The sequence below is a fragment of the Lactuca serriola genome, chromosome 9 (genome assembly GCF_051521515.1).
Source record: "Lactuca serriola cultivar US96UC23 chromosome 9, Lser_US96UC23_V15, whole genome shotgun sequence".
NCBI classification, from domain to species: domain Eukaryota; kingdom Viridiplantae; phylum Streptophyta; class Magnoliopsida; order Asterales; family Asteraceae; genus Lactuca; species Lactuca serriola.
The window spans coordinates 203,825,749-203,847,071 of NC_136416.1; the positions used below are offsets into that span (position 1 = coordinate 203,825,749).

The 21,323-nt window shown below is 36.4% G+C and overlaps 2 protein-coding genes across 2 annotated transcripts; one reads left to right on the top strand and one right to left on the bottom strand.

Annotated features, from left to right (window-relative positions):
- Positions 1–3,214: 3,214 nt before the first annotated feature.
- On the bottom strand, positions 3,215–5,727 carry LOC145076480 (uncharacterized). The gene is made up of 6 exons (XM_079022342.1): positions 5,033–5,727; positions 4,766–4,935; positions 3,988–4,553; positions 3,669–3,869; positions 3,575–3,581; positions 3,215–3,324 (listed from the first exon to the last, which is right to left on the bottom strand). Exons 1-6 carry the CDS (start codon positions 5,725–5,727, stop codon positions 3,215–3,217), a joined length of 1,749 nt encoding a protein of 582 aa, XP_078878468.1.
- An 11,024-nt stretch (positions 5,728–16,751) lies between these two features.
- LOC145072192 (heat shock 70 kDa protein, mitochondrial-like) lies at positions 16,752–20,996 on the top strand. The gene is made up of 6 exons (XM_079018573.1): positions 16,752–16,980; positions 17,615–17,688; positions 17,765–17,843; positions 17,932–18,498; positions 18,814–19,434; positions 20,164–20,996. Exons 1-6 carry the CDS (start codon positions 16,906–16,908, stop codon positions 20,788–20,790), a joined length of 2,043 nt encoding a protein of 680 aa, XP_078874699.1. The 5' UTR covers positions 16,752–16,905; the 3' UTR covers positions 20,791–20,996.
- The last annotated feature ends 327 nt before the right edge of the window (positions 20,997–21,323 follow it).

Here is a 21,323-nt window from a genome sequence, read left to right on the forward strand (position 1 = left end):
CCGGACCGCTCGCTGGGCCTTCGGGACAACCGGTTCGCCTTGGGTATCTTGGCCTACAACACAAAGCAGGACCCGCCTCAACCCAACTCCAGTCCAAACAACCATGTGCACATAAACATACAATCATATAAAAATTCACAGTCAACAAGCCGATCAAACAGATCACATAACACATCATCATCCTAACCAGGATACCGACCTAACCGGTCACTAGCATAGCATCACCGTATATATCAGGGAACCGACCTTAATCAGGTCTCTAACATATATCATCCTAGCTATCAGGATGCAAACATATCAAAGCAATAACATAACAACAAATACCCGGATCTCAATCCGATAAAGGGCCAGCCTTGGTGCCTTAGACCCTGTCGGTATAGTGAGGATAACTCACCTCGCACCGCCGAAACTCTGAACTGAAGAGCAGATTCTCGAATCACCAACTCACCGCAAATCCCGAACTAGCCATCATAACAAAATAAACATTAGGACAAGCATGCATCCACTTATCGGGCCAAGGCCAAAGTCCAAATCTTATACAAAGTCCAATATTGGCCCAATTTACCAAATTGGGCCCATCTCACCAAATGGGCCTAGATCTAAGGTCCATAACAATAATTGGGCCCAAAACACTCTATCCATAATTTCCAGACTTGGCCCATAAACCAAGTACCCACAAACGGCCCAAACTCTACGGCCCAATATTAAGGTCCAATCAGGGGGAGTACGCTGGGCGTACCCTCCTTGGTACGCGGGGCGTACACACTAAAACGTAGCTGAGGATCGGGGCCCTGACCCGCTACGCGGGGTGTAACTTCGCTACTCATAAAGTCCTTATAACCTCTTAATGGCTTAAGCTCTTAAGCCCAAACTTCATATCCCTAGGCTAAATACGCCTAAGATTCATAAAGTCTCAAACTTTATCACTTGGGACGTCCAAAAGCTCTTAATCTAAGGTCTTAATCCATTAAGACCCATATATCTCACACATGGAACAACTACAGCCATTGGGACCTCATTTTTCTCACTCAAGACCTCTCCAAAGGTCTGAAAGGACAGATAATCTCGGCCAACACAAAGCATGAATCAAGATGAGAACTTTGGGACAAGAAAGATGCTAAAACTTCACAACACTTAGATCTATGCAAAATAAATGGCAAACAAGAAGCTTTATACCTCAAATAAGCTCCAAAGGATGATATCTCTTCAGATCTACAAGCTCCAATCGTTCCTTTCCTTCTTTGACAACTTCTCCTTTCTTCTTCTAGCTTTTCTCTTGCGAAAATGAGCTTTCCAAGGCCAAACACACCCAACAATGGAGGGAATACGGGTTTCTGAGGTTAAGGGTGAGCTTAAGGAGGCTAGGGTATGCACCAACATGTTCATTATATAGTGGCTGACCCTAAATTTAGGGTTTTAGAACTCTGAGAGTACGTTGGGCGTACCTCTAGTACGCTGGGCGTACTCAGCCTTGCACCCGCGTCCATATACGCCTTACGCTGGGCGTAATCCCAGCTTACGTTGGGCGTACTCGGCGAGTCCCCAAATTTCATACTTGTCCCTCAATTTCCATTTTCCCACAAGATGACCAAAATATTATTTCTCTTAAATCCCAGGGACTCACAATTAGGTACTCTTAGGAACGGGACGTTACACAAAGGAGAAGCAACACGTGTAAAATGACCTGGTGACAGATTTCAATACCAATGAGGGTTACAGGGGCAAATTGTATTTTAACAAAAGAAGTGGGCTAGATCTGCCAACTCCTAATGTAGTTTACTAAAGCATAAAAATGCAGAAGAAGCAAACTATAGGGACCAAGAATGACATAAATGAGTAATCTAAGTAGAAGGGCTGAAATTGATAAAAAAAAGATGGATGTTTACTGTTAAAATTCTTCACATCTTTAATATATATATATATATATATATATATATATATATATATATATATATATATATATAATTCATACATCATGGAGGAACAAAAAAATCATATAAGCAAAGATTATACAACAAAATCAACAAATAACTTTAGCATATTCAACGATTTAAGCACAACATTCATAACAATTCAACACAAAAATTCATAAACCTAAACATAAAGTTTATACAACACCATCATCAAATAAGTTTTGCATTTAAGTTTATGATTTCAGCAAGGATTATGATTCAACACAAAAATTTATAAACCTAAACATAAATTTGAGCAGAAAAGTTGTTTAAAGAACAATTATATCATAAATCAACATTCAATAAAGATTTTAGCAACGATTCTTCACGTCTCACCAACAAAACCGGTACTCAAATGTATAGAATTGGTACTCTATAAGAAATCAAAAAAAAAAAAAACTAACCTGATGTTGAAGACGATGGCAACAAGGATCGAAATTGCACTTGGTAGCAACATCGGTGACCGGTCCGGCGACGGAAGGGCAGGGGCGGCTGGAGTCGGTCTTCAACAGGGATGAGAAGGGTGATGAGAACGAACGAAGATTAAGGGTGTTGCGGCGTTTTTTTTTTTGTTTAGGCGTAGCGTGTTTTTTTAAGTTGAGGTTAGAAGTGGATAGAAGAGCCAAGCCCAATGTTGTATGGGGAAGAGGACGGGAAGAGGTTTTTGAGCCCGAAGTCTGCGGAAAAACAAACTGCTGCGAACTTAAAAGTGTTGCGCGTGTGCTGCGCTACGTAGCACTAAGAGGTTCGAAGAGCTTTTTTTAAAAAAAACAAACACAACCTTAGTGTGGTTTCTGGTATGGAACACTATAAACTCGCCGCCGCTTATGTTAGTTCTTTATAGAAAGTTACACTTGCACCCCTTCTATTTTGGATAACTTTCAATTTCACTCCGAACAAAAAAAAATAGAACGGCTGAAAATAAAATAAAATAAAAATAAGAAAAAAGCAATGTTTTAAAAACCGGTTTTTTAGTTGAACCGATCGGGTGACCGGTTTCCGGTTCAACCGGTTTTCTTAATTTTTTCTGTTTTTATTTTTTCTTTACATATATATTATTATATAAAACATAGAATTTAACATCCACACATTCAAACAATAAAAATACATATGAAAATTATTGTAGATCAATCCAAACACATTAATAAACACATTGTCATAGGTTTTACATCAATCCAATACATCCAAAAAAACATAAAACGTAATACCTAAACAAAAAACATAGTTTTAGCTTAAAAGTAATGCATCAAGATCAAATCAAATTATGGATCTTGAGACATTGGAGTGTTATACGCATCAATCTCACGATCACTTAATAAATGAAATTCACTGTCAACTTCATCATTATTAAAAACAGGGTCGGTTTCTTTTTCTACAATATAAAAAAAACAAGGTTAATGTCACGAAATAGCTTAATAATAAACTAAAATTATAACACTTCATTAATATTTATGGAAAAAAATATCACCTTGTGTTTGAGCAGCCGGTTCGTGCTCTTATTCGTCAAGCATATTTTCTAAATCATTGTAATCAAGCTCTCATTCCGGCTCTTTTTCAACCACCCAAAAATTTGTCTTATCAATACATTCATAATCAATAGGATCGTAAGACCTTTTATCAACCTTGAGTCTACAAAATCATTCACAGAAAAAGTTGTAAAAATAAAATAACATTGCTATTAGTTAAATATTTTATTATAATAAAACGTACCTATACTTTTAAACGCAAGTTGTAGTGCACAAATACAAGATCATTTAGTCTTTGATGTTCCAGCCTATTCCTCTTTTTTGAATGAATCCTTTCAAAGACACTCCAATTACGTTCACATCCGGAAGAAGATGCGGTTTGGCTTAGTATTCTAATAGCAATTTTTTTGTAATATTGGAGTATCTTAGCTAAATAACTTCCACCACTCATCTACATATACAATGGTAAGAAAATATGTATATATATATATATATATATATATATATATATAGTTAATAATAGTATACAAAAGTTAAATGTTACCTGGACGGGTACTAGTACGAGAAACAATGACACTATATCTACCAAAAGTACCTTCACTGTCACGAAACTTGCCTAGAGATAGTGTGAGATCTAAAATGCTTGTACCGGAAAAATTCTTTTCAACCATATCGAGAACACCTTGAAACACCTCTCTCTTATAACAAACATTCTCATGATTATACTGAAAATTTGGATTTAACCAATACACTGCACAATGAATACTTTTTCTTAGCATTATATCCCAACGACGATCAATTATGTCAGTATAAGGCTTGTATAATTCTTTCTTCTTCTTAAATAATTCATTTACCCCTCTTATTGCCCGATACATCCCCTCATAAAAATAACACAATGTAGGTTTTTCATATGAATCGCATAACCGCAAAAGTCTTAACAAAGGAGTCATTACTTTTACCATAATCAAACAATTTCTCCAAAAAATTTCATTCAAGACAATATCTTTACATTCAAGTGCATTTCTCACTTTCAACATCTTCTTAAAGTCGTTAGATATGACCATTGCTTGTAAATCGGCTTTATGGTCATACAAACTTTTTAATGCAATAAACGCAGTACCAAAATGGGTAGCACCTGGACGGATGATTTATGTCCAACCATATTTTTTTTTCTTAACCAATTCAAGGGCCACTTATGATTGTAAATAAAAACAGTAACTCTAGACGCAAGAGTTACCAAACTTTTTACATTATCCAATTCCGAAACATCCTTTAATATAAGATTAAGACAATGTGTTACACATGGAGACTAAGTAATAGAAGGATATCTTTCACATAGCTTATTACCAACAAGTTTGTAATTGACAGCATTATCAGTAACAATTTGAACCACATTTTTGTGTCCTACCATTTCAACAATCTCAGCAAACAAATTACACAAATTTGAAGCATTACTTTCTATATCAGATGCATCAACAAATTTAAGAAATGATATTCCTTTCGGACAATAAACCAAAAAAATTAATTAAATGGCGTTGCCTAGCATCCCTCCACCCATCACTCATAATTATGCAACCACTTTCAATCCATTAACTTCTATATGAATCAATTAACAATGAAACAGACTTCTTTGCATCAGACAATAAATTGACCCTCAAAGCATGATAATTAGGTGCTTTATACCCATGACCAATACCAGCTATTTTATATACCATGTGTTGAAAATAAGGAGAGTTACAAGCATTGATAGGTACACATGCATCATAGAACCACTTTGCAATTGCTAAATCGACATCACGTATTTTTTGCTTAGTTTGCATGGCAGATTTAATAGTGGGCTGAGAATGATCATTTATACTTTTTGTGAAGAAAGGATGAAAATTTGATGTACCTTTCCGTTTTCCTTCCTTATTAGTCCGTGCTTTGACATTTCGATTTTGTGTTTCTTCCGTCTCTTCATCGTCATTCGAGATAGTAACATTGTTTATGCCATCACCACTAGCTTTGCGTTTTTCCTTTTGTGTCGTTTCTTTTAAAAGACCTTGCATTAAGAAACGGACTTCTAGAGATACTTTAGTACAAACTGATATGTCACCACTAACACCGGCAAGGTGTTTCTTAGCTCTGCTTATTCCACCACCACGCCAAATTTTTTCACAAAAATTACATATGTAACTCTTGTTTCCTTTTTCATCCTTAGCTAGAGTTATATGTTCCCATGCTTTATCCGTCTTCGTTCTTACATTTGATTGAACGAAAGGTTGTGATTGAGATTGTGTTTCCATTGATTGTTTGTCTCTAGAATCCATGTTGAACTGTATTTTAAACCATAGAACAATTTCAAAATTAGAATAACAAACATAAGCTAAAACTAATAAAATTTAACAAATACAAATTGACTAACCATTAACTAAACAGTTTTTGAAGTTCTATATATATATATATATATATATATATATATATATATATATATATATATATATAGAGAGAGAGAGAGAGAGAGAGGGAAAAGTGAATATACCCTTAAGGGTATATAAGATTAGGTACCCGATGCTTAAAAATGTGTCGTTTGGTTATTTGCTTATCAACTTCGTTTCAAATTGATACGTGAATACTTCATTCCTTAAAATATAACAACTACTGACTCCTTCCTAAAAACACTGAGGCTCCATCGTTTCTTGAGTTTTGCTGATTCACCATCGATTTACAACAAGTTTCGATTCGTGATTTTGGCTTCGGTTCTTCCATCAATTTTAGAGCTTTACTGATTTTCGAATGCTTCCATGATTGTGCGATTTTCCTTGATTTCGTGTATGCATTGGTTTTCGAATCCTATTTAGAATTGCGGTATTTGTTTATATCATCCTTTTTTTTCTGGTTAATCAAGTCACGGGATGAGGCTTTTCAATTTCATATTTTGAAATTTGTTCTTGTTGTGCCTTAAGTAAATTTAAATTAAATTTATACTAATTTCATTAGATTGAAGTTTGCGAGCGATACCAGGTTAATTCTATGGTAATTTCTGTGTATTATTCTTTTCAGATATAATGTTGCTGGTAACGTACACCAGGTGTTTGTTTAAATGCCTTAGTGAAGTTTTGTTCATATAAATGTCAATTTTAGTAGCCAAGCAGTGATCTACAAGGGTAGAGAGTTACCCTTTTACCCTTGTTGGGTTTATACACCTCCTTCTTGGATTTTGAGCATCCTAACTTCACTCATAGAATCATGTATCTGGTTGGTGGTTACAAAATATGTGGTGTTCATAATTTTTTTTTATCTCCACTAGATGTTCGATTATCATTGGGCATCAGACACAAAGAATAGGACTAATAAGTTCTTTGGACCTGATTGTATACTTGAAGCTACAATTAGCCCATCATTTTTGCTGGTAATGTACAAAAATAATGGTTTGTTGTTGTCGTTATTTATTATAGCATGCCTATATGTTTAAGGGTTTGTTGTTGTTATTTTTGGTGGAGGTTCTTATGCTTAGCCGATTATGTCACCGAAATCTTGTGAATTTGATAGGTTATTGTGCATATGTAGATCAACGTCTCCAAGCTATGAGTTTATGACCCTAGGATCACTTGAAGATCATTTACACGGTTAGATATATGTCAATATTTTTACCACTGTTTTGAAATCCATCAATGTTAGTATCTTTACCAAGTGTTCCTCACAGTAGGTTGAATGGATGAAAAATGAAAATTCTAATTACAAGGGTTTGGAATGTTGATCATATTGTAGCTTTTGTACAACCATTCTTTACACTGTATTAAAGACTAAAGCCTTAATAATAAGAAGGAAAATTGTGCTCATTTTTAATGACTTGCGTTAGTGTTTGTAATTATTTGAAAATTAAAAGCAGTTCAGTTTTATTTAACCCGATTTATTTTGTGCAGGTGATTAACATTGAAAGATCTTGGGTTGCACGGAGACACCAAAGAAGCTGAAGATTGTATTGAAATATGTAATCATGTATTAGTTAGGACACAATTTTTATCGTTTTTTAGACGAAATGTATAAGTTGACAGTGTATAGAAAACATTTTTTTGGTGGATTGGGCTGAAATAGCAATGTACTTATCATACTTTCGCTTTTAACCCACAATAGCATCATATTTTTGTTTTTCAGCCACAATTGCGTTATATTTTTGTTTTTCACCTACAATAGCATCATACTTTCGTTTTTAACCCACAATAGCATCATACTTTCATTTTTAACTCACAAAAGTATGAGGTTATTTTGTGAAAAAAATTGAAAATATGAGGCTATTTTGTGACAAAAAAAAACAAAATTTTGAGGCTATTTTGTGAAAAAACAAAAGTATTATGCTATTATGCGGGAAAAAAAATTGTGAGGCTATTTTGTGAAAAAAAAAGTATGAGGCTATTTTGTCAAAAAAAAAAAAGAAAGAAATTGTGATTCTATTTTGTGATAAAAGGAAAGTATGAACTGTTTTGTGAAAAAAAACAAAAGTATGTTGGTTTATTGGTTAAAAAGGAAAGTTAACGATGTTATGTGTTTAAAATGAAAGTAAGATGTTATCATTGGGAAAGAGCCCCATCATTATTCACAATGTTATTTACCAAACACTTCATACAACCAACTAGGAAATCTAGAAATTTAATGATTGACATTTCATTAAAAGATCTGGAAAGCTAGTTTTACACTCAAAATTCATTAAAACAATAAAACTTATATCAACATACAATGGTGCTTGTACATCCGTGCTTCGCTTTTCACCACCTTCATTGGGGATTCGCGTAACATGGTAGTCCCTAATCAAAGCTACTACTGGGACTTATAGTGGGAATCCCTGGAAAGGTAAATATGAAGACAACTCAGCTGCATCTTTCACCACGTAACAATCTATTAGTTCAATTGATATTCGTCTTCTTCATATATATACAACGATCAAAATGTTGTAGCATGAAAAATGGAAATATTATGCAATGTCAACAAAATTAAAAGCTCAAAATACCTACATAATAGGAAAAATAATTACGAAGCTTTTTTCATAAATTATAAATGATAAGATATGCATATGGACCCAACAAAATGATTAAATAAACTCTTGGTTTAGTTTTTTTATTGGTTGTAAACTATAGATCCCACTAGACACTACACTATTAATAAAGCTCTCCCTCGTGAGCTTTTTATTGGTTATTACCTTGACTGCAATTGCTAACACAAGAGCAAGATGAGTTTGTGCATTCACTTTTAATCCAACACCAATGCCATAGAAGAAAAGGGTACAACTTAACTTTCGAATATAGAGGAAAACATACAATTTGATTCATATAAAAAATAAAAAAAAAATAGTGTTATTATAGGAGACGACATTTTGTCAAACACTTGGTGGGCTTCTTTTAATATGGTTGCAAATGAAAAACCATGTGAGATTGTCACACCCCCAAACCAGAACAGCGGAAACGTTCGGGGGCGGAGGACGTCATGTTCAGTATCATAACAGTTCATAGTAAGGAAAGTACACACCACCACACATAAAAAAGGTTTCAAAATGTTTACATAAATGTATTTGTTACATGTTCAAAAGATAATTACATAAACATCTTTCAAAAGAAGTAATTTGTAACACCGTAAAATTTAAACAATTTTTCTCTTTTGAAAAACCATAGAATACCATTCACAATCATTGTAAAAACATTTTATCAACATTGTATCAGTACAAAACCCCAAGATCAGAATATATAAACTCCAATGTGCGTGTGTACGAATCATGTCGGCGCCTTCCCGCGCTCATCACTGGTACCTGAAACACATCACACAACGACTGTAAGCATAAATGCTTAGTGAGTTCCCCAAAATACCGCATACAACACATACGCCACTCGAGGCTATAATACGACCCTCTGGTCGATGTATCTCAGCGGGACCCTCTGGTCCGGTCATAGCTCGTTGGGCCCTCCGGCCCAGTCTGTATCGTTGGACCCTCTGGTCCGGTCTAAAACATCATACAACATACATATAATCACATAGCACATAATCTCATACATAACACATAAGACCATCTGGTCCACACATAATACCACTCTAGGTAACGTATAGTGAGAAGACTCACCTCGGTGTCTCGGTAAGCCTCTGACTCGGTAGAAATGTGATCTAGCCTCCGCCTAATCACATAAAGTAAATACTCTCATAAATACAACTATACTCAACCCTAAAAGTCAACAAAGTCAACGGTCAAACTTTGACCCGACTCGTCGAGTGTAATAGGGCGACTCGGTGAGTCTACACGTGTCCACTGACTCTCTTAGTCCCTCTCTTGGCACGTCGAGTTCTTCTCTTTACTCGACGAGCCACACCTGGCATGAATCGCGGGGCCACCCCGACTAAACTCGTCGAGTCTCAAGAACAACTCGGTGAGTACCGTCTTGAACCCCAGTCCTCTAATCCCCTTCTGACTCACTGAGTTATCCCCCAACTCGACAAGTCTACCCACAAAGAGATCTACGGGAAACCCTAACCCTACTCGCCGAGTCTCAAGAACAACTTGACGAGTTCATGCCATGCACCAGCTCTATTGACCTCCTGAGGTCAGATTCGTGTCCCTAATCCATAGATCTGGCCTTCCCAAGCATGAAAGTCACGTAAAGTTCGAAACTTGATGCTTATATATCAACATGATGGCATCAAAAGGTGATTTAGTCCCAAAAATGGCAACCTAAGTCCAATAACCCCAAAACGACTCATAAAGCTCCATGGGTTAAGGTCTCTGGACCTCTTTGAGTCCAGATCCAAAGCACAAACTCGAGAAGGGACTAAATACTCTACATAATCATCTTCCAAAGGGTTTGAAAACCCTAACTCTATGAATCAACACCCAAAACTGGAGAAAGTCCGAAGGAATACCTCAATACGAAGCCTTTGAACTCTGAAGTCACTAGATTTGCACTTCCTTCAGCCTTCTCTTGCCTTGGTCACCTTCTCCTTCCAATTTCACCAACAAATGATCAAAATGGCCTCTCTTCTCCTCACAAGCGATCTAGGTCTCTCTCTGGGGTGTGGTAGCCGCAAAAGACGGCCATAAGGGCCTTTAAATAGGTCTCAAACCCTAGAAATTAGGGTTTCATTAAACAGCGTGGACTCGCCGAGTCCACTCATGAACTCGCCGAGTCCAGCTGTGAACTCGAATACGAATCCGCGACCATACTCGGTGAGTTTAGACACCAACTCGCCAAGTCTCCTCACAACTTCCAAAAATAAAAGAATAGAATATAATACCTGGGAATCCGGATGTTACATAATTAACGTCGGAGCGTTAATCCTCAAAAGTTGGTTTCCAAACCTGCTTAGCGGTTCCCTGAGAATACAAGTTATTTCAAAGAAAAAGTGTCAACATTTAAGTCGGTGAGTTCATAAGCAGTTTTGAGAAAAATGTAAGTCATTCCAAAGTTCGTACGTTTTCCAAGAAATCCCTTATTTTCTTATAAAAGTATGAAATGCATATGGATGTTTGTGTTGTGAATTGTAAATAGTTGCACTAGGAAAATCCCTTATGTTCCTATTAGTTGGTTGTTTTAGATACAAGAAAATCCCTTATTTTCCTTAAGTAGTAGGCAGTCTCTAATGTCCAAGACCGAAAATCGCAAGCAACTGACATGCTTAAAAGTTTGAGGCATAGTTTTATATAATAAAGCTATAAGAAGGTCGCACTTGTTAGAAGAAGAATAGTTTTAATAAATACTCAATCATAAAATCAGGATACCATAATAATTGTCTATCCGGTGAGTTTTATAACCATATTAAACATAATATGCTTGTGGCGACGGTCTTCAGGCGTCGAAACGTTTATGAAAAACTGTCACCCAAAGGACTGTAGCTAACAGTCAGGGCGCGGGATCATGACTTCCCGTATAGATCTATACACATTTGACACGCTCTCCAAATGGGAGACTCTGGTTATAATAGACAGGACTTTAATTTGCACATTTTTCGCAAAAAGGTAGCGTTGAAGATGTAAATGTCTCACGGATTCTCAACTAAGTCTGTATTAAGGTGATAGTTTTGTATACAATGTTTATTCTCTTTAACAATGTTTGACTAAGCATAAACCTTAAGTTCTTTGAATGCATAAAATGGTTTAACAAGGATGGCTACCCTGAATACTATGCATTTTGTATAAACCTAGTGCATGCAAGATATAACAAGAGTTTTCACGTTTTCACTCGGGATTAACCAAGTGTTTACTTGTATTCTCCCCCGAAATGTATTAAAAGTACATTATAAAGTATTTGAAGGTGTATAAAAGGGGTATGAACTCACTTGATTGAAGTGGTTGTTTTGAAGTAGTCGAGAGAAGAATCGAGCATAACATCAACTAGAGAGAGTTGAAATCTCGGGATTCTCGGGGATCTCGGGAGTGTAGATCTTCCTTCGGGACTCGAGTATGAAAAACCGGGGCTTCGGGAAGGCTTATCGAGGTAAACATGCAGAGTAACAACACTTATGTAACAACGTAAATTTTTAAAACAATTTTTCATTTTTAAAACATTCATTCACTCATAAAATATTGTCAAAACACATTGTATCAATTGTATCATCACAAACATCTCCCCAAAATCTCAAACAAAATCTCCAACGCGTGTGTGTACGAATCATGTCGGCGCCTTCCCGCGCTCATCACTAGTACCTGAAACACATAACACAACAACTATACGCATAAATGCTTAGTGAGTTCCCCAAAATACCACATACAACACATACACCACTCAAGGCTATAATACGACCCTATGGTCGATGTGTCTCAGCGGGACCCTCCAGTCCCGTAGCTCGTTGGACCCTCTGGTCCGGTCATAGCTCGTTGGGCCCTCCGGCCCAGTCTGTATCATTGGACCCGGCGGTCCGGTCTATACATCATACAACATACATATAACACATAGCACATAATCTCATACATAGCACATAAGACCCTCTGGTCCACACAATATACCACTCTAGGTAACGTATAGTGAGAAGATTCACCTCGATGTCTCGGTAAGTATCTGACTCGGAAGAAATGTGATCTAGCCTCCGCCTAATCATATAAAGTAAATACTCCCATAAATACAATTGTACTCAGCCCTAACAGTCAATCAAGGTCAATGGTCAAACTTTGACCCGACTCGTCGAGTGCACTAGGGCGACTCGGCGAGTCTACACGTGTCCACTGACTCTCTTAGTCCCCCTCTTGGCACATCGAGTTCTTCCCCTGACTCGACGAGTTCCACCTGGCATGAATCGCGGGGCCACCCCGACTCAACTCGCCGAGTCTCAAGAACAACTCGGCGAGTTCCACTTGAACTCAGTCTCCCCTGACTCTCCCTGACTCACCGAGTTATTCCCCAACTCGACAAGTCCACTCACTGGGTGATTAACGGGCAACCTTCATACTACTCGCCGAGTCTGTTCTTCGGACTCGGCGAGTTCATGCCATGCACAAACTCTAAACAACTCATGAGGTCAGATCTGTTCCATACAATCATAAATCTGGCCTCCCCAAGCCTGATAATCACGTAAAGTTCGGACCTTGGCACTCATATAACATCTAAATGGTCCAAAATGGTGTTTTAGCCCCAAAATTGATATCCCAAACTCATGGCTCCCAAAATGATTCATAAAGCTCCAATGGTTAAGGCCTCTGGACCTCTTTGGGTCCAGATCCAGAACACAAACTCGAGTAGGGACCAAATGCTCTACTAAATCAACCTCTAAAAGGGTTAGAAAACCCTAACACAAAGGATCAACACCAAAAACGAAGAAGGTCCGAGAATAATACCTCAATACAGTCTCTATAAGCTCAAAAGCCACCAAAATCGCACCTCCTTCAGCCTCCTCTTGCCTTGGTCACTTCCTTCTTGCAAAAACACCCACAAAAGGATCAAGAATGGCATCTCCTTCCTCACAAACGTTTTAGATCTCTTAGGGTTTCTCTATGGGGGTTGGTGGCCACAAATGACGGCCATAAGGGCCTTTAAATAGGTCCTAAACCCTAGAAATTAGGGTTTCATTAAACAGCGTGGACTCGCCGAGTCCACTTGTGAACTTGCCGAGTCCAGCTATGAACTCGCATACAAATCTGCGACCATACTCGGCGAGTTTGGACGCCAACTCGCCGAGTCCCCCCATAAAACCCAAAAAATAAAGGAACAAAAATACGGTACCTGGGAATCCGGATGTTACAACTTAGAAGTAAAGAAATGAGCACCAAACCCGACACCCTTAAGCTTTTATTTATAGGGGCTGATTTTGGGTCTCACGTCGTGAGTTTTGGATCCTCACGTCGTGAGGCTTAGTCAGCATGATCCTCTTCGACAATTTGACCTGGCTGACACTCTGGAACCCATCAATCACGAGCTCACATCGTGAGCATGGTCCCCTTACGTTGTGAGGCTGAGTTAGCCTCATATTTTGTGTGTTGAACTTGTAAAATCCGTTAATTTTGCGTACGAGCTTCGATTTCAACGTTCTTTATATGCACGCGTAGGTGCGAAAAGGCTCTACAACTCTCGTTTAGACTTCGTCGGCTAATTTTGACTTTATTTTTATTATATTATTTTTAACAGGCCAGACCTGGAAAAGTCCGTTAAAATTCCATAACTCCTTCATCTGATGTCCATTTTCGTCAGACTTTTGACTGTTGAACTCCTATTGTCGGGGTCTTCAACTTTCGTTTAGGTTGTGTCGCTAAAGACCGCTCGATCTCTATTTCGATTTTTTAGTTGTCTACTGCTAGGTCAGCAACTTCGAAAAATCATAACTTCCTCATACGAAGTTAGATTGGGGCGTTCTTTTTATCTATGCTCGCGGTTTAAAGATATTTACAACTTTAATTTAGATGACTAAGGCTAAAAAGTATTTTATTGAGATTTCTCGATTTATGCTTAACAACGCTCTACCGGTAGTGTTACGAATCTTTGATTGGTCATAACTCCTTCGTTATAACTCGGATTTTAGCGTTCTTTATATTTTTGGAAACCTTATCACGATATCCACTACATAGGGTACCCAAACAGAGCTGTTTGAACCTTTCATTTTTCGATGAAATTCTTATTACTTTACAAAGAGGTTACAAGACTCAACTTTTAGTCATTACATTGACCTGGAATAAAGGGTTGTTACATAGATTCACAAATCACAACTTCACATAAAAAATCAATTTTGACTCCACATGAATTAGTCTCAATTCTTCAAAGATCAAACTTCCAGCAATAACAAATAAAACAAATTTCAAGTTTTAGGTTTCTGAATGCGAGCTTCATATTAAATCAGAAAATTTGGAAGAAGAAATCAAACAGTTGGTTGTCTTGAGAAAAGGAAGTCGTTTGATTTCTTGCAGACGAATGGAAGTCGTTCACTCCTTCGGTCGTTAGGGTGTAAGCCTTGTCTGCCGAAACCAATTGAAATAAACCCACTTTGCTTAATTAACTAGAACAAATTAAGAACAATACGATGATAACAAAAACTTCCAATGTACATAAGATGATTCTTCGTGATTCAGTAAGTTGAGAAGAATCGAAGGAGTCACAACAAACACCCATCTTCGTAATAGGAGTGGAAAAGAGTATTTCATGATCGATTCCGTTTTTTAGTTCTATCAGATGATATGGGATAAGGTATGAGGAAGAATGTAAGGCCTCGTTTACTTCAAACGATGTCGGATAGTTATTTGGGTACCTAATCTTATATACCCTCAAGGTATATTCACTTTTCCCATATATATATATATATATATATATATATATATATATATATATATATATATATAGAGAGAGAGAGAGAGAGAGAGAGAGGATGGTTCAATTGAGAAAAAAAAAGGTTGAGAATGGGGGAATCATTCTCAGCCAATCATTTATTTTTGCCGCAAAAGTCTCCAACGTACCATCGAAAATGGGAAAGGAATGCACATGTGTTTTCCAACAAAACATGTTTCCTTAAATTATGCTAAGCATTACCTTAATATATATAAAAACATAGTTTTTTCGGGTTTTTTATTTTATTTTTAAGAAGCTATTTTTATCGAAAAATGATTTTAAATATACCAAAATTCATGATTTTTTATTCTCTACAAATAGACATCCATATTGATATAGTTTTAAGATAAAATAAAAAAGTTATTTTTTTTTTTATATTTTCAGCTATCGTTATTCATAAGTGAATAAAAATGAATATGGTTTTTACTACAGTACATTCGTTATTCACTTATGAATAAAACTATGATTAATTTTTTTTTTTTTTTTTTTTACAATTTAAGTATCATTCATATATGAAATATAGCATACACTAAACATAGTATATTCATATTTACATAGTATATTCACTTGTGAATGTTAGATGATATATTCACTTATAAATATTATATGATATTTTCATATGTGAATATTATATAGTATTACATGGTATATCACATGAAAATAATACATAGTATATTCACTTGTGAATATTAGATCGTATATTCACTTATGAATAATAGTTGGTATATTCATATGTGAATATTGCACAATATATTCATATATGAATATTACAATGTGTTTTCAGAAATATATAATTTTTTATATGTTATTCACATACGAATAACATACGGACTTGCGTATTTGTTTTGTGTTTTAATAATCACATATTGATTCAGGTGAAAAAACATATTCATATGTGAATATAACGTGGTAATTTAGTTTATGCATTTCATCAAACAGTTGGAGTGCATACAAGTTAACTTTTTTAAAAATGTGATAAATATGATACTTTGACTGCTTAAATCTTACAAAATAGTAGATTGGTGGAGAAATATATGAAAATTTCTAACAAAAAAGGATTTGATCTTTTTCTAACCTTAATTTCGATGTTTTATTTGATGAACGATGTTGAATGAATGATACGAATTGATTTTTTTGTTGATTATCGATGATGTTCTAATGATGCTGGGAGTATAATTAATCGTAGATATTGAAGCTATGTTCGTATTCAAACAGAATTGAAGGTTCGATTGAAAGAGCAAAAAACGAATGAATTTCAACTGTTCGTATTTGTGATTGAAGGCTATTATATCATATTTACAAGTTTGCCACCGTGTCTTTTATTTTTAGAGGCTAATTAAATGAGTGGCTGAGAATGATTTCCCCATTCTCAACCTTTTTTATTATCTCAATTGAATCCACCTCTCTCTCTCTTTCTATATATATATATATATATAAATAAATAAACTGTAGTACATGAATATTCATTATTTTAGGATCACCACCAACATTTTATATATGATTAATCTAGAAATCTAAAAAAATAAAATAGAAGGAAATAAGAAAAAACTAGATAACGCCACCTCCACGCAGACCAAGCCCTCCCCACAACACTCGCTAGAAAATTCTGCCCCCCTTTTTATATCACTTCTCTACGAAAACCCTAAACCCTTCCTTCATCTAAACCTCTGATTTCTGAACTTCACTTCATCGAATCGATCGTCTCTTTGCCTCATTGTCCGGTGTTATATGGCGACCACCGCGTTGCTAAGATCTCTTCGTCGAAGAGACCTCTCATCTGCGTCTTTATCCGCCTTCAAATCCGTATGTACTTCTCGCTTCAATTTCCTGCTTTAATCCATTTGATCTGCGATTATTTTCTATTGCTTCTATAATTTTGGGTGTTGTAGTCGGTTGGTTGAAGCAAAAAAATCCAGAGGCTCGACATGAACATTCTGTTTTGGTGTTTCTGAATCACGCGTCTCTTTTTCTATCGTATTTGTTTTATACACGTCTTATATGGTGGAGCTATTTGTTTATTGGATATATTTTGTTATTCAAACTTTTTTACTTTGTGTATGAATGGTGATCTTCGTGCTGTTTGTGCTTTCTTTTGATCTAATTACATCTTGTGAGGATCTTTGCATGTGTATTATCTATATAGGCAAAATACGTGTTTATTCTGTTTTCCTAAATCAATGATCTAATTCATTTGGATGACATTTTTGGCTTATGAGATGAGCTTATGGATGACACATATTTGTTTAGATTATTTGTTATAAAGAATCCAACATTGTGTGGAAAGTTATTTTGGTGTTTTCTTTATTTGGATTTCGTGTAAAGTTTAATTTTTTTGTCGCTAGCTAGATAAAGAAAGATCTCTGCAATACCTGATTTTTTGCCAATCAACCCATAAGAGACTATTAATTTAATGTAATCTATATTAATGCTTGTGCAGTTAGGTGGATCCAAACAATCATGGGTTGGGTCACATTTGAGTCAGAAGATGGGGATACTTTCCAGACCTTTCAGGTAACTAGATTCTCCCTGTTACTAATTCTACTTTTACTTGCTAATTAATTCTAGCTAATATTTATTTCTGATGCAGCTCAAGACCTCTAGGAAATGAAGTTATTGGGATTGATTTGGGTACCACAAACTCATGTGTTGCAGTTATGGAAGGAAAGGTAAGATCCATAATACTTCATCTTTTCAAATCCCATTCGTAGTTGTGCTAAAAGATAAAACTCTGATTGTTGTTTCCTTTATATGTAGTCTGCAAAAGTCATTGAGAATTCTGAAGGCTCACGAACAACTCCATCAGTTGTAGCATTCAATCAAAAAGGCGAGCTAATTGTAGGCACTCCAGCCAAACGACAAGCAGTAACAAACCCAACCAACACTGTATTTGGTACAAAAAGATTAATAGGAAGACGTTTTGATGACCCTCAAACACAGAAAGAAATGGGAATGGTTCCTTACAAGATTGTCAAGGCTCCAAATGGAGATGCTTGGGTTGAAGCCAATGGACAAAAATACTCTCCAAGCCAAATTGGTGCTTTTGTTCTCACTAAAATGAAGGAAACAGCTGAAGCGTATCTTGGAAAGACAATCAATAAAGCTGTTATTACTGTTCCAGCTTATTTCAATGATGCCCAAAGACAAGCAACTAAAGATGCTGGAAGAATTGCTGGACTTGATGTGGAAAGAATCATCAATGAGCCAACAGCTGCTGCTCTTTCCTATGGATTGAATAACAAAGAGGGTCTTATTGCTGTGTTTGATCTTGGTGGTGGTACCTTTGATGTTTCCATTTTGGAGATTTCAAATGGTGTCTTTGAGGTATGTCATTTTACAAAGATACCCTTTTGTTATTCTCTAGTAAATTCAATGTGCCAGTTCACTTTTGGTCAAATATAGTTTCTTCTTGCAATTTTGGTACCTATGTATAATTGCTGCAACGATTTTGGTCCTAACAAACACCAAAATTGCAAGAGAAAACTATCAAAAATACAAATTATGAACAAACTCATGGAGTAAAATCGTTACAACTGAAAATGGGCACCAAAATTGCTAGAGTAAACTATTTGGGACCAAAATGGGAGTTTTTTAACAAACTCGGGGACCAAAATTGAAACTTTTTTTTTTTCCATACAGGTTAAAGCAACGAATGGGGATACATTCCTTGGAGGAGAGGACTTTGATAACACAATGCTGGAGTTTCTTGTGAGTGAGTTCAAAAGAACAGAAGGAATTGACCTGTCAAAAGACCGTCTTGCCCTTCAAAGACTGAGGGAAGCAGCTGAGAAAGCCAAGATTGAGCTCTCTTCCACAACCCAAACAGACATCAACCTTCCATTCATCACAGCAGATGCATCTGGTGCTAAACATTTGAATATCACACTGACAAGGTCCAAATTTGAAGCTTTGGTTAACCATTTGATTGAAAGAACAAGGAATCCATGCAAAAACTGTGTGAAGGATGCTGGAATCACAACAAAAGAGGTTGATGAAGTTCTTCTGGTGGGTGGAATGACACGTGTCCCTAAAGTTCAGGAGGTTGTTACTGAAATCTTTGGGAAGACTCCAAGTAAAGGAGTGAATCCTGATGAAGCAGTTGCCATGGGAGCAGCAATTCAAGGTGGAATTCTGAGAGGTGATGTGAAAGAGTTGCTTCTTCTTGATGTCACTCCTCTTTCTCTTGGTATTGAGACACTTGGTGGGATTTTCACCAAACTCATTGGTAGAAACACCACAATTCCAACAAAGAAAAGTCAGGTAAATTCATCTTAACATTTCATTTCTCTGAGAGTGTGTTTTGTTTTGGAATTGGAATTGAAGATTCCATTCCTGGCATGTTTTGGATTTCTCACACCATTTGTATAAATGGGTAGGAGTTTTAATTTCATTCTTCCTTTATTATTAAAAGACAAAAAAAAAAATACCCTTCTTATATATTAAAAAAAGTAAGACCAAAATATCCTTGTTATTTTTTTACAAGTAAATTATAAAATCTTTGATTTTTATTATTAAAGTCACTCTTTTTCGTTTCTAGCTAACCAAACATGTGATAGGGAGCGCGTTCGTTTGGAAGGAATTAAAAGACCAAAGTACCCTTGTAAACAATCTTTATACGTAACTATTTGTTTAAATATATAGAACAAGGGTATTTTGGTCTTTTAAGTTTTAATTAAAAAAATGGAATTGAATTTCTTCCACCTATCCATGGAACAAGGGTATTTACCAAACACACCACTTGGAAGGAGTTAAAAGACCAAAATACCCTTGTAGTCGATCTTTATACATAATTGTTTGTTTAAACATATAGAACAGGGGTATTTTGGTCTTTTAATGAAAAAAGAACGGAATCGAGTTCCTTCCACCTATCTATTCAGCAAGTGAAACCAAACACAGCATGGAACGGAATCTCGAATCCCCGTTCCGTCGGAGTCCACTTTCCCTAGATTCCAATTCCGCTGACGAATTCCATTCCGGTTCTATCGACAGGTGTTCTCCACAGCAGCTGACAACCAAACACAAGTTGGAATCAAAGTCCTCCAAGGAGAACGTGAAATGGCATCCGACAACAAACTTTTAGGGGAATTCGAGCTCATGGGAATCCCTCCGGCCCCACGTGGAATGCCACAAGTCGAAGTCACATTCGACATCGATGCCAATGGCATAGTCACAGTCTCGGCCAAAGACAAATCCACCGGAAAAGAACAACAAATTACCATTAGGTCCTCGGGTGGTCTTTCCGATTCCGAGATTGAAAAAATGGTCAAAGATGCTGAACTCCATGCCCAAAAGGATGCCGAAAGGAAAACACTCATTGATGCCAAGAACAATGCGGATACAACCATCTATAGCGTCGAGAAGAATTTGAACGAGTATAAGGAGAAGCTTCCGACAGATGTGGTGGCGGAGATCGAGGCGGCGGTGGCGGACCTCAGGAAGGCGGCTGGTGGTGAGGATGCGGCGGAGATTCAGGCCAAGATTGATGCCGCGAATAAGGCGCAGTCGAAGATTGGTCAGCATATGCAAGGTGGGGGTGGCGGTGGTGGTGGTGGTGATTCGGGGTCACAGGGTGGTGGTCAGGCGCCGGAGGCGGAATATGAGGAGGTGAAGAAGTAGAGGGGATGAATTGTTATTAGATGTTTTTTTGTAACTAAAAACTTAAGGTGAGTGGGTTGTGGTAGAAATAATCATGGGAAATGTTTAACGCTTTTTTGATGTAGTTGTATTGGTGTCATTGAATGGCATCCATCACGCAAACAAAAAAATTAATATCGTTTTAATTTATTTATTTATCTAGAAGGGCAAAATTGCCTTTTCCTGTATTACTATAGCTTTGATTAGATATGCATCGACTTTTCTCTTGAATTATCCTCCGGTGTTTGGCTAAGCTTATTTAAGGAGCTTTTTAATCTACTGCTAGTTTAAGATCGGTATAAGCTAAACTATTGTTTGGATATTGATTTTTTCTAAAATCACTTATAGCGGTTTCACAAGTTATTCCTCATTAACTTGTCAAAAAAATTGGGTGCTATAAATTAATAATCTAATAAGTTTAAAAAATATTTATCATTTTAAATAAGCATTCCCAAATACCCTCATAAATTTCGAACGATAAAAAAAGAAAAAAAAAACCTTATTGCATAACCAAG